This window comes from Myzus persicae, unplaced genomic scaffold (assembly GCF_001856785.1).
Source record: "Myzus persicae strain clone G006 unplaced genomic scaffold, MPER_G0061.0, whole genome shotgun sequence".
Classification (NCBI taxonomy): Eukaryota; Metazoa; Arthropoda; class Insecta; order Hemiptera; family Aphididae; genus Myzus; species Myzus persicae.
This window is the reverse complement of record NW_019104211.1, coordinates 551,215-566,218: the sequence shown is the minus strand read 5'-3', so window position 1 is coordinate 566,218 and position 15,004 is coordinate 551,215. Positions and strand designations below refer to the sequence as shown.

At 31.5% G+C, this 15,004-nt stretch overlaps 1 protein-coding gene across 1 annotated transcript; it reads left to right on the top strand.

Annotated features, from left to right (window-relative positions):
• The first annotated feature begins 2,584 nt into the window (after positions 1-2,584).
• On the top strand, positions 2,585-8,050 carry LOC111040068. The gene is made up of 3 exons (XM_022323789.1): positions 2,585-2,787; positions 3,370-3,400; positions 5,835-8,050. The coding sequence occupies exons 1-3, from the start codon at positions 2,769-2,771 to the stop codon at positions 6,532-6,534; spliced, it is 750 nt and encodes a 249-aa protein (XP_022179481.1). The 5' UTR covers positions 2,585-2,768; the 3' UTR covers positions 6,535-8,050.
• The last annotated feature ends 6,954 nt before the right edge of the window (positions 8,051-15,004 follow it).

Here is a 15,004-nt window from a genome sequence, read left to right as displayed (position 1 = left end):
TCAATTTTTGCTTTTTGAAGGCCTACATAATTGCAATAATATGACTTAAATAAAAATAAAACAAATCATAATTGTATATTTTATTTACATTGCTCTAATTTGATACACTATTGATACATGATTGGCTCCTAAAGATTCATTAAAGTCGTGGTGCCACCCTTCAAGGGCATTGTTTGTACGAGGCTTATTTTATCATTTTTATTATTTCAACAAAAAACAGGTACTCCTAATTCCTATTACAAGTTCTAATAGTACCTGATTACGCACCTTAATATAAAAATATACAAAATGAGATAACCATACATGACTATTATATTGAATTCTACTGATATACATTTCAACTATGATATATTTAATGTGTGTATGTTAGTATGACTAACATAGTAATGTTTAAGAGAAGTTAAACAGTGGTTCTAATTTGACATTTAAAAAAAATATTTTTTTATGTATATTGTTATGAATTAAGGGATAATATAACTGGGGATATTTTGTGTATTGGATATTTTTAGTTGAGATATTTGTAATGGGGATATTTTTAACGCGAGATATTTTGAACGAGGGACATTTTGATGCACGGGATATTTTGAGGGTGCACCCGAGCTATGTATAGATGCGAACTTGCGTTCTGTTTTATGTTTGAGCAAAGCCAAACTCTAGAAATAACCTAATCAATGACCAATAAATAGTTTTTAAGCATTGTATATTATTATAGTGGAATTCAAACAATTTTATCGCATGAAACCTAATTATACCTACATAATTACGATAAATTTACGATTGGTGTTTAGGACTTAAAGTTTGGCGATCGAAGCTGGTAGGAGTAGCGGGCGACTACTGTCTACTTGTCATACTTAATTAGTACAAATTATACTATTATGTGCTGTTTTTAACTCGTCAAAATATATGTATCAAAAATAAAAATCAGAAAACCACGTGGTAGGTAACTAAAGTCATTTTGTTGATTCATTTAAGATACAAGTACAGTTTTATAATCTTATATAGGTATTTATACTTTTTATTTATAACACTGGGCATCCACCCCTGCCACAATAAGAGGGGATACTGTTTATGAGTGCTCCGGTGCGCATAGTTTCAAAATCTGGCCCCGAAAAGACTACCGAATCCGAATACATATAATTAATAAATTAGAATTTCATGTTCCACTAATAGTAGGTAATTCATAAACATATTTACTTTTTAACACTGTATTCGGATATAATGTACTTGGATGACTAATATTCGGGGAGTGGATACTTAATTATAATTATTTCGAGATCGTCTACAAATCTCCAGAAATATTTTGGATTATTTAATGAGGCTGATAAAGTTTCTAATTCGTTTCTGTCTACTCATAATAGTAAAACAGTTGATTTAGTACCAGATGGGTAAAAATTAGGTAGGTACTCCATAATGTTTCATATAATAACAGTTATTTAAATTCCTATTTAATAAGTATCTAGTATTATTTATATTATATCAACATAAAATGCACAATGCTGTATTTAAATAGTACTGTATAAATATTAAAGATAAAAAAATATACATTTTTACTCACAATAAATATAAAACTACACAAGCGTTCATCATTAGACAACCTGATTAATGAATTTAGTTTTTTGTTGTGCTTTGCACGTAGAGGATCAAATAATATTTAGTTTCAATTTAGTTTATATTATAAGTAAACCTGTGTTGATCTTATGATGTCATATTGTGTAGTATACCTTTATATTAATAATAATATTATATACTGCACAGACTATCTACAACAGTTGTACAATTTAATATCGTTTAATGCTATAATGTGTATGATGGTCTACCTTAAATATTAATTTCCCGCTTCCAACAATATTCAAATTAATATATTTTTGTACAATTTTCCTAATTTTGTTTTCATTCTAATGAATAATAATTTTACTGATAATCATCATCTATCAATATTGAATATATGATTACCTAAGTATTACGTGTAGCGAGCTGTGACTATGTTTAAATATTATGAATAATCACTCCAGTGAGTCCCTCGGGTAGTTTTAAATAAATATACATATGTATATATATTAGTTGCAGGAGGCCTACGAAGTATCATCAATATTTGCGCGTGACCTCCAAACGTATGTGTTCATAGATATATCACTTCTCATATGAATATTATGTAGTATATATTATAGTTCACATTAAAAGAATTAACAGCGTTGTGTAGACACAGAAATGACAACGACCAGATAGGCAAGGGACATCCGGTGAATGCCGCGCGTGGCCGCCCACGATATTACCTTATATGGTAAAAGTAGTAGGGTACTAAGCAGGGATACGATCTAAGTATAGCCATCATAATACGTCGCTCGAATGGGCTTCGGCAAACGGACCAACACCAACGACAAGCTAGGAGCTAGGATATGACAGTCACATCTCGCTAGTCTTCATTATTTAAAATAGTCAATTTGGACTTAGTAAATTTATTGTGTTTTGTATTAATTAAATAAAAAGTATTCAATTTATAAAGGAAAAATAAACTCTTGTTCATTTATTCTCAACACCATCAAACGGACGTAGTCGGTTTGTTACAATTGGCGCTGTAGACAGGGTTTGCAAAAAGAAAAAAAATTTTGGAAACGAATATTTTTGAATTATTTCAAAATATTCCAACCAAATTAATTCAAGGAGGCAATTCAATCAAATTGAATCATCGTTGGAAGTCTGATCAACTATCAACAACTCCGCAAGAGAATCCTGTCAGCAACATCGATTACGTTCCAAGTCAAAATTACATGGAGGTACCAACTACACATACTGTAGCGAGCTGTGACTATGTTTTAAATATTATAAATACTCATTCCAGTAAAGCACTCCAGTAGTTCTAAATATACAGAAGAAACACGATATGCTGAAGGAGGCCTACGACGCATCTATTGCGCGTGACCTCGAAACGTATATGTTTATAGATTTATTACTACTTATATGAATATTATTAAAATAGTTCACATTAAAAGTGTTGTGTTGCCTCAATAGAGATGACAACGACCAGATAAGCAAGGGACATCCGGCGTGTGCAGCGCGTGGCCGCCCACGGTATGACCTTATATGGTAAAGTAGTAGGGTACTAAGCAGGGATACGATCCAAGTATAGCCATCATAATACGTCGCTCGAATAGGCTTCGGCAGACGGACCAACACCAACAACAAGCTAGGAGCTAGGATATGACAGTCACATCTCGCTAGTCTTCATTATTTAAAATAGTCAATTTGGACTTGGTAAATTTATTGTGTTTTTGTATTAATTAAATAAAAATTATTCAAATTATAAAGAAAAAACAAACTCTTGTTCATTTATTCTCAACACCATCAAACGAACGTAGTCAGATTGTTACTATACCATGAATCAAGTATCAGCTGCATTGGTGTAAGTAGTAATTAGTTATTAGTGAATAAAGTTAATATTATTGAGAATTATTGGGAATTTAATAAGAGTTATATTAAAAAGAGAACAAGAGATATTAAATTGAGAATTGTTTAAAAAAAAAAAATTAGTGAATATATTTGAGAGTTAAAAAGAATTTTTATTGTGAATTATTGAGAAGTAATGGAGTATTTTATTTAAACGCCGTGTGGTAAGTCCTTGTGTATTGAATTTATTAGACAAGTTGAAGTCTATTTTATTGGGGAATTTTAAAGGCCGTGTAGTAAGTCCTTCTGTTTTGAATTTTATTAGACATGTTGAAGTCTAATTTTTGTTGAATTTTATAGGCCGAGTGGTAAGTCCTAATTTGAGAAATTTTTATTGAGTTTATATTTGTGAGTTTTATTTAAAGGCCGACAAGTAAGTCCTTCATTGTTGAGAATATTGAATTTATTGTTGTTTTAAGTATGACAAGTCATTGTAAGGATTTGTTATCGGGATATGAGATATGTTCAAGGTTTTCAAATATATTAAAATCAACGTTTGTAGAAATAGCTTCACAAAGGGAGCAAAATATGTATGGGTCCATTGGCAGGTATAATAGTACAAATGAGAGTATGAAGGAAGGAAACACTGTAGTCATTAGGAATAAAAGAGGTCTAGTAAATATAATAGGAACAGCTATGAAAACTTTATTTGGTGTATGTGATGATGACTGTACAAGAGAAAATAATGAGAATATTCAGAAAATCGAAAATAGTAATGTTAATATGTTACATATATTAAAGAATCAAACCACTGTAGTAAAATCAGCAGTACAAGGAATAGGTAGTGCCTCTATAGAAATGAATAAATTATATATTGAATTAGGTGAAAAGCAAGGTATGCTGTATAAAAAATTAAATGAAGCAGCTAACCATACACATACTGTAGAAACTTTAGTTTTGAGTAATTGAATACATAGTATTTTTACTGCTTTACTAACACAATTTTCTTATGAGACAACAACTATAAGTGCTATAAAAACTTCGGCAAGAACAGGAATTCTACATCCAAGTTTAGTAACTCCTAGGGAGTTAGCAAAACAATTAACACAAATTAAATTTAATTTACCCATCAATTTAAATTTACCCATGGGAACACAGCCTAGCGAAATTTACGAATTAAGTAAGATAACTAAGATGGCAGTGTATTATAGTGGAAATCAAATAGTATTTTTAATAAAAATTCCATTAGTAACAGAACTTGAACTCACCTTGTATAAAATCTTACCAATACCACATCGATTTAATAAAAATCACAGTATAGTTTTAAAACCTGAATTTCAATATGTAGGAATAACAAAAAATAGACGACAATTTACTACTTTTACAGAAACACAATTGTTGAGTTGTACTGAAACAGAATTATTTAATATATGCCCAGAATTTCAACCAATACAATATGAATCGGTTAGGCAACCATGTGAAGTATCATTATTTAAAAATCCAGAAGTTTAACCAAACAATTGTGAAGCAGGGGTAATAATAATCACTAAAAATATATATCATAAATTAAAATATTCAAACACTTGGTTATACACAACTATTAATGACACATTAATGATATCATGTCAACGGGAAACAGAACCATATATCCTAAAAATCCAAAATCAGGGACTAATATATATAAATCAGGATTGCAGAGCTTATGCCAATGATATAGTTTTAAATCCAACTAGGGAAATAAAATCAAAATTCTATGTAAATTTCATACCTAAGTTGGGCGAAGGTAGTTTAACGATGAAAATTCCTAAAGCCATTCCATCTTTGGAAATACCTAAATACAAACACAAGAACGATTTATTAAAATTAGATAATATTCATGAATTAGTTCATTCTCTAGACGACATACAACTAATAGTAGAAAATGAGTTGGATAGACAAAATGGACATGTTACAACAAACCATCATTATTTAATATATGCTATAATAGGACTATTGTTATTTTCTTTCATACTAATTTTAATCTTATATGTAATGTATAAATGTAATATGGATTTAAAAAGAACATATACTAATAGATCACGACCAGTACAAAATAAAGAATATTATATGAGTGAGCCTAAAGGTACGAGTGAACCTAAAAGTATGAGTACTTTTTATAGAAGCGAAAACATAGAATTAAGGCCAGATCAATCATATGAGGCACAGAGACCTATAGTAAAACCTGTGCCCTATGAAAGTGCTAGCAAAAGTGTTATTCGTGAGGAAATAATAACAGATACTCCAGATAGGTTATCAATAAATACTAATCTACCATCTGTAATATTTGAAAGGCAAATTTAAGCGGATATATATATATATATAAAAAAAAAAATTATAACCATGTAAAAAGATGTTATTATAAGTGTAATTAATTAAAAATATTTAGTAAACTATTATATATTATGTTATAGAAAGGACGCGCATAAGTTCATTATAATGGATTTGGAATTTTCCATGATTCATAAAACTAGTATGGTGCTAATATCGGGAGCTATATCAAACAGTCTGGACCGTTTTAAAATCAGAAAATTAGAGGGTCGACCATTGTATCTACCAGTGAATGAAGAGGTCAGACCTATGAGAGACCAAGAACTTCTGGTAGCACAAAGGGAGATTAAACGCATTTTCAGTTGTAAAACGGAACTGAGAGACGCTTGCCTAGACCAATTAGAAAAAAGTCTAAAAGCAGAAGTTAATAGCTTAAATGTAAACTATATAACAAATTATATATTAAGGGACAATAAAATTAATGTGATAGTAGTATGGAATTGCAGTTCAGATAAAAATATTCTAAAAAGGTTAGGTATAGTTCAATTTCCGATATTAAATATCACTTGCTATGATAAATATTTTAATAAAAATTTTACAATAATATTAGAAAAATTAGAGAACAAACAGGTACTATTTGAATTAGAGATAGGATATTTTGACAAAAGGGGAAGATTAATGAACCTGGAGGAAACACACAATAAAATATGTCATAAAAAACATAAATTAACACATGCTCATGATCCTCGCACACACGTTATTTATATGAAGTGTATATTTGACTATGTGATCAGGAAATATAAGTACGAGAATTTGGCTCAACATTTTAAAAAATATACCTAATAATAATAAAAAAAAAAATTAATAAACAAATAAATAAATAAAAATAAATAATCAGTATAATAACATTTATCTTATAGGATACAATAAACATGGAAAGAGCAATCAATTGTTACAAGAAATTAATATAAACTTAGCAACACAAATACATATCAATCTAGAACAAGGGGAATGGTTTAATTTTACGGAGTGTTTCGATATACACATAATAACTGCAAATAATTCTATCTTAATGCCATATGAGAATACAGAGATTCGAGAAATAATGACAAATATAAAAAGATTTTTAATTGACATGGTAATTGATCGAGATTTAACAAACCCAATTTGTATGGATTTAGCTAGGTATATAAATAAAATACCCAATGCTTTAGATTTATTATATTATTATCGATAAATTGTTTGACTTCGTTTTGCTTATGTACATACACTGTAAGTTGTCGAGTGGTGTGGATATGCAAACGATTAAAAAAATAATAAATTATAAATACCATGTGCTATTACAATATACTGGACATAACTGAGACATAACTTATTGTAAAGTTTAAAGTTTAGAAATTTTTAGTTTAAGTTTAAAATGTATTATTGGATTGTTTATAATTATTATTATAATAAAAATTATTAAAAAAAAAAAAAATGTATGAATACTTATAAACTATTATGCTAACTAACCAATTAAGAATAAGATTATTTTTATTGTATTTAATGAAAACAATTTGTTGTAAACTAACACAAATTTTATAATTACTAATCAAATATTTTAAATGTATCTAAATAAATAATATTGTAATCATTAACCCTTTGACTTAACTGATCTAGTCAACTAAATATGAATGTTCTAGTCAACTAAGTTAGTCAAATTTATATATATTTATTCAATTATGTAATTGTCACTGTAAGACAAATTATTAACCTTTATGTATACAAAAAGTTTTTAAGATTTTGTAGTTCTACAAAAAGTAGCCCTACAAAACCTTTTTTTTAGTGGGGAGGTGTAGCGAGCTGTGACTATGTTTAAATATTATGAATAATCACTCCAGTGAGTCCCTCGGGTAGTTTTAAATAAATATACATATGTATATATATTAGTTGCAGGAGGCCTACGAAGTATCATCAATATTTGCGCGTGACCTCCAAACGTATGTGTTCATAGATATATCACTTCTCATATGAATATTATGTAGTATATATTATAGTTCACATTAAAAGAATTAACAGCGTTGTGTAGACACAGAAATGACAACGACCAGATAGGCAAGGGACATCCGGCGATATGACCTTATATGGTAAAAGTAGTAGGGTACTAAGCAGGGATACGATCCAAGTATAGCCATCATAATACGTCGCTCGAATGGGCTTCGGCAAACGGACCAACACCAACGACAAGCTAGGAGCTAGGATATGACAGTCACATCTCGTTAGTCTTCATTATTTAAAATAGTCAATTTGGACTTAGTAAATTTATTGTGTTTTTGTATTAATTAAATAAAAAGTATTCAATTTATAAAAGAAAAATAAACTCTTGTTCATTTATTCTTAACACCATCAAACGGACGTAGTCGGTTTGTTACATACGTTTCTATCCAGGATTCGTTTTTTATGTTCTTGTAATGGGTGCCTATGTAATATAATTTTGCAGTTAACAATTTTTGTTATAGCTATGTATCCAGCATATGAGACATTATTTGTAGAAGTTCAAAAAATAAAACATTAAAATTATTATTTTAACGTCAGCAATTTATTCATCCATAATGTGACGGTATACTATTAAAATTAATTCTTAATAGGTCTGAAATTGTATACAATTTTTATTGTTTTAATACTGACATTGATGGATTAGCAATGTGCATAATATGAAACAATTAAGGTTGGAATTTGTTTGAAGTTCAACAAATAGGTAAATGTACATACAACACTTACAAATTAACATATTTTATATTATGCTGAGACTTCATTTGCTACTAATTAGTAGTTAGTAATTTTGCATAATGCATATAATCATATTATATTACATCTTTAAATAAACAATCGAATAAGCAAACTATATGAAGTATAAAGCAGGGCTACTTTCAAATAAATGTTATTTAATTTTAATGGAATTATTATACAACAATATTAGTTAATTATACTTACATAGGTACAAGTGTAAACCAAACGTACAACCAACAGAAAATATACAACCCGTTAATAAAATGAGCGTCATGTAATTTCTTGATTTTGGATAAAAAATTCTGTTTTATTTGACACGACATAATCATTTATTTATTTTTTTGTACCTAATTTGAATATGCATTCACTTTATAATTTTATTTTAGTGTTATTGTGGCCTGTATTAGTCATAGCCCATTAGGTATATTGTTTAGGTTGTGATGGTGATTGAGTTGACATCTTTGAGTGCTAAACTATTATATTATATATTCATCATGTGTTCCGAGAAGGTTAGAGTGGTTAGATAATAATGAAAATTTATGGCCCAAGATTGACCCTCATAGAAGTCCTTGTATAATAAGACCTCGCATAACAATCGAATAACTGTTTTCGGGTATCCTTCACTCTTCGGTACATAATGCTTTCACATTTCAGAAGATTTACTCGTGAGAAAAAGAAACTGTACATGCCGGTTGTAAACACATATTACGCACTATTTCTTTTACAGATATTCTTTTAAATTTTTAATACCATTACACGAGTGTAATTTGTACGTATAATGTATTGAAGTATTATTTTCTTCAGGTTTAATCAATTGTATTGTTCTACAATGACGTATAAGACGTAAATTTAATAAGTTAATTCTTAAGTCATTTTTTAAATTATTTAAGAGTTACTTATATAGTTATATATACTATAATATATAGGTTTACCTCGTTATTACTTCTTATACAATAATAAATTAGACTAAGTAATAAATTTGAATTTTTTTACCCACTCACATTAAAGTTTCAACCTTATTTTTGGAATATAATAAATATTTTTTGAAAACAAAACTTTTGAACTGACTTCAATATTAAAATGAAGCACATTCTGTTTTTTTTTTTTTTAATAATAATAAGTCAAATTTATAAAAATAATATGTTCACATTGAGCAATTAGATAGCATTTGGATTATAATAATATAATAGGTACATTATTTTAATATGTAATATGCAAATACGATATACTAAGTAAACTTTATAAGTATTTTACTTTACATGTATAAACAAAGTATTGATGATTATTCATTATAATATCTATACATAAAAGAGTGGTACTTTTCAGGCATAAAAAAATAAATAACTTCCGATAATATTATAAACAGGATACACCTACATTATTATGGTACATGCTGTAGTCGGATATACATTGTTACGTGTTTATATTATCTCATAATTCGTATATATAGTCACATAAAATGGTGACACCGATAAAATAGCAAAACTGTCCGAACTCGTCTCGTAATTCCCCATACGAGATGAATTTTAAACGGGGTTAAGTCCATATATAAGATAAATCCATACTTTTAATATTGTTCTCAATCGACGCCACTATTACATCTGTGAAAACGAACGAGGTTTCTGCACGGATCTCGAACAGTTTTCTTTATCGTCATCGCGTAAACGTAATAATAATGCAAGTAAGTACCGCATTATGTGTATGTGCATACTGCACATGCAGTTGGTATCGTTACATCACTTAGATTCTTTATCCTTGATTTTCGAAGAGACATTTTAAATATATAGTACGAAATATGCATTCAAATATTATTATAATATTATTCTTGTTTTAGCCGAGTACCTACCTATAAGTATTTGAAAATATAGGTACCATATCAATATTTTTGATATTCTTAAGGAGATTGCAGTGAATACCAATAATTGATGGATTACTGGATAAGGTTTGAATTATATTGGCACCCACTTAACTTCTACTGTACCCTTACTACTTACCAATGCCTAAATATGCCTGTGTGTCGTGTAATAATTTTTAAGTCTTATACCCTCGGGTGAAATCGAATCTTATATTAATTTTCACATTATAGATACCCGCACTTCCTAAATATTATACACAGGTATACGGTATACGTCTCAGGGGTGCGAAACAGATAGCTGGTTACCTCGGCAGCCATACGCCGGGTATAATAAATAATAATATAGGTAATAATAGTATGGTATTATGAATACAATCGACGAGGGTGTAGTATTGTACTCCAAACAGTCCAAACTAACCGTGACATACGCAATAATAATTATTATTACACAAATAGTGTGGCTGGCGAGTCAGAGTCAAACATTTATAATAATTTTTTTGATGACCGCACTAATATTAGGTAGGTACCTACCTATAATATGAAATGTACAATATTGATCTAAAATAAAATTTCGATTTTACGGTTTGTTTTTTCGCCGCCGCTGTTGTCGAATTCCGTAATCCCAAATATTATCCCACGCAAAATGTAGACGTTTTCTCTACGTATTCTTCTTGTAGCTCCTGCAGCGCATATCACCCGCAGAGAGTAATCATCCATAAGGGTATGTATTTCAATCGTGTTTGGACATGACGTGAATACCATCCCCGCCCACCCAAGTCTATAAGTGATCCACTGCGATGGTTTGTGCTTCCCGCAAACAAATACTATAATACGGGATGATCCTGCACGGGGTTGCCCGTGACAAATTAAATGCCCGTGGATTTATTCTGTTTTAGACTCCGTTAAATGTATAATCTACACTTCATGATTTAACCACACATTTATTAGGGTGAGTTTTACCAATTAATATAAAATACAGGTCTAAAATTAACCATTATAATTGTATAATACATCCAATCAAATAATAACTTTTATCGACCTCATATATACACAGACTATAAAAAATATCCGTTTTCCGTAAGCCAACAAATCCGCCTGCGCGAGCCACTCTTCAAAATACAACATTTTAAACATTTGTTTCGAGATGCTCGTCTTCATCGGGTATAGGATTACCCGGGTACCAAATTTCAGAACCACGAGTGCGATAGACTTGGCTATGGCCCACACGGATCACTTACACACACTGCAGCAAACGTCGCCTCTTATTTAAACAGATTACCGGGGACCGGCGTTGTGGTTTACCAACAACTCGAACGAAACACAACAACAGTAATCGTCCGAAAGTCTTTTTCGTCGCAAACGACAACACCATATAATAATTTATTATTATTATTCATTATTATGTTATAGACTCGTAGGCGGCATGGCCATATCTCAGCAGCGCAGCTGTACCGTTCTCGTCCACCGCCGCGGAATAATATACCTACAACTGTATATTATGCTATAATATGTACTCTCCTCTTCACTAACGGGCCGCGGGCTAGAATCTAACGGGAACCGCCCGCCACCCGCCACCCACCGACGCAGCCACCGCTGCCACATAATAACGGTAATCCGGTCCGACCCACTCTCATAACGGGGCTTCTCGGCGGCCCGCGGCGTACGGTAAATCTGGAACCGCCGCCGCCGCCGCCACGCTCACTCCTTCCCGCCGCCGTCACCGGTTGCACTTGACCCGCTAAATGTATAATATTATTATCTTCATTACTATTACTATTACTATTTTTATTATTAGTATAAGTTTTGTGCGCGCGCGCCTTGTCCCCCGAAATGCGCAGTGCCTATAGCCATATCTACCGCCGCCGTGTGGTACGCCTCTCACTCGGCGGCGGCCGCGTTCACTCTCCCACGACGACGCGCTCGCCTTCTCCCGAAAACAAAAATAAAAACACATTTGTATTAGAGCGACGGAGTGCGCGCGCGCGGTGCACCGGTGCACCGCGACCCGCGACGCCATCGCAGACGTTTTGCTGTCCACTAACCACTTTCGGTATATATATTATGTGTGTACATATATATATATAACACGTACGGTATCGCGTGGCGTGCACTGCATCTCTGTGTACATTCCGTCGGATCGGATCGTTTTTGTTTTCCGCCGATTTCGATGTACCGTTTTTCTGCAGGTCGCGGCGGCGGGATGAGATTTTTTTGCCAAAAAGTGGTTCACTCCGCCGCGAAATCGGCACAGGTGTTCCGCGTCGATGTACCTACTATCTACCTATATATAATAATATAGAGGTACAAAGCAGCGCTCGGAGGTTATATACACATATACATGCCCATTGCTATTGTTATTGTAATATACGTCCTACTATACGTTGTTGTCGGTACCGAATATTACAATATGCGTTGTTGTTATTGTTGTCGTCTCGAGGAGGCGTTTTTTCTCGCGCCGAGCACCGTTACTCGACCGCGGGAATACCGCGGTTACCACGATATGATTCGCTGACGCGGTTTGAAAGGTTTCAGCAAATACATTCTATAGGTATACCAACACCACGGTACACAAGTATTACAGCATGGGCACCATCGTGCAGATATTATAATAACAATTCGGTAGTGGGCTTAAATGTGTGTGTATACGGTGTACCCTATAGAAGCTGGCAGAGCGGTTATTATATACTCGTATAATCAGGTACAGACGTACAGTTGAGTCTCGATAATTCGAAACACAAAGTGGAATAAAAATAAATTTGACTTATGAGTATTTTTCAAATTATACATCTCGAACACAATATTTTAAAACACTCAAAAGGGCAAGAGAGAACATTTGAGTGTTATAGAACAAACCCCTCGTAGGGTGAGATTTCCTAACTTGTTAATAATATAGACACTAAATTCAGCATATGCAAACTCAGCCTACAGACTCAGAAACCCATTTGGGGCAGAAAAAGCATCTAAAAACACCACTCTAGTCTCAATAGGAACCGATAAATCTAACTTCAATAAAAGTTGTATCGATATAAACTTTTATTGAAATCGGTCCGGTGGTTTCCGAGATTAGCCGTTAGTAAAAAACCTCATTTCACATTTATATATGTATAGGTATGTGCTGTATCCATATAATATACAATTTTTCATTGGTAACTTATATTGGTATAATAACTAATCCATAATCGATATGCTATAAGTATGGTACCCTCCGGACTTCAGTTGGTGCACTTATAATTACGAATTGTAGTATTATTATTTATTTAGTTATATCTGAAAGTCGAGACGATATTTTGATAAAAACAATAATGAATAGTGTTGTACTACGACGAACGACAAAAATCAAGTCATTCGGGTCAAGTTAACCACGAAATGTATGTTTCATAACGGAAAAGCGCAATCTTTGGTTGAAGTGAAAATCGCCGATCCCGAAGATATCGAAAAATAAATATCGGATGTATTATACAAACGAGATAACAGCCTGAGCTATCATAAAAATAACATAACAATACCATAGTTTAATTTAGTGGAAAAATTTGCTTTTTGCTATTTTCTACAAATTTTTAAAAAAGGAAAATACCTAATATAAGGTACCTATACATTAAATAATTGAGTGTAAAATACATTACGTATCTATCCCTGATAAAATAATCTTACATGACGATTTCGTTTTATATTTATAAAATATCTACAAAAATACATTAAAATTAAGAAATATACACTTTTCCGTTACAATTTACGAGACATGCAAAAATATGCATTTTACATTTTCGTCATTAATCTCGCCACTGTGTAGAATGCATTTCTAGCTTATTCTGTCACAGTTAGTCGAGAGCGTTTAAACTTCCTACTATTTCCGAGCCCAAGTTATAACTCATATACTCATATAATATGCTTATTTTTATAACGGTAAGTATTACCGAAAACCGTTGGCCCAACGTTACGTAAAAGTTCCGTGGTTTATACATATTATTAAATACAACAATCTTATATGAATAATGATAATATTATGTTATACAAGAATATAATAATATGCGATATGGTGTGAGCGTTTGTTTTTATTAGTCCACCTACGCTGTAGCCCGAGCAATTCCTTAAAACTCACACCTACTGAATTAAATACTTGCCAAGAATAGTTTGAATTATATATAAATGTCATATTTCTGCAGGACGCATTATTATTGGCAACAATTTTAGGAAATAAGAATAAATAGTTTTATTATTTAGAAAAATTAAAAATTAAAAAATTCTATTCACGTCAGCATAGATGGTAGGTATCTATTATTTAATAATATGTTATTTTGGAAACAATTTAATCATGTCTGTTTGTCACCGTTGCCTGGGTCACCGTAGTATAGTAACAACATCGATTTCGCAAAAAAATAAAAGTATATTAATTGATATATTATTATAGCAGAAAGTTTGTTGTACTTATGTATATTGGTATAAAATTTGACGTGTGGTAGTTTTTTATTCTATGTCTATCATTTTGACGTATATCATCAAATAAATTAATATTTCTAATGTTGTATTTTATTTTTTGTATATATTTATGTACACGCATTATGCCACGCGATGACCTTATTCCATTGCCAAATTCGGAGAGATACGATGATTGTTTCTTCTGGTCTAAACCTACACGATTATGCCACTGTCATTTGTTATTTAACGAGAAGCGGATCAATAGAACATAAT

What these genes read in the sequence shown, in the direction of transcription:
- LOC111040068 (XM_022323789.1), top strand. An exon ending in CAAGTATCAGCTGCATTGGT is followed by an intron (nt 3,401 to 5,834) that starts GTAAGTAGTAAT and finishes ATTATGTTATAG; the next exon opens with AAAGGACGCGCATAAGTTCA.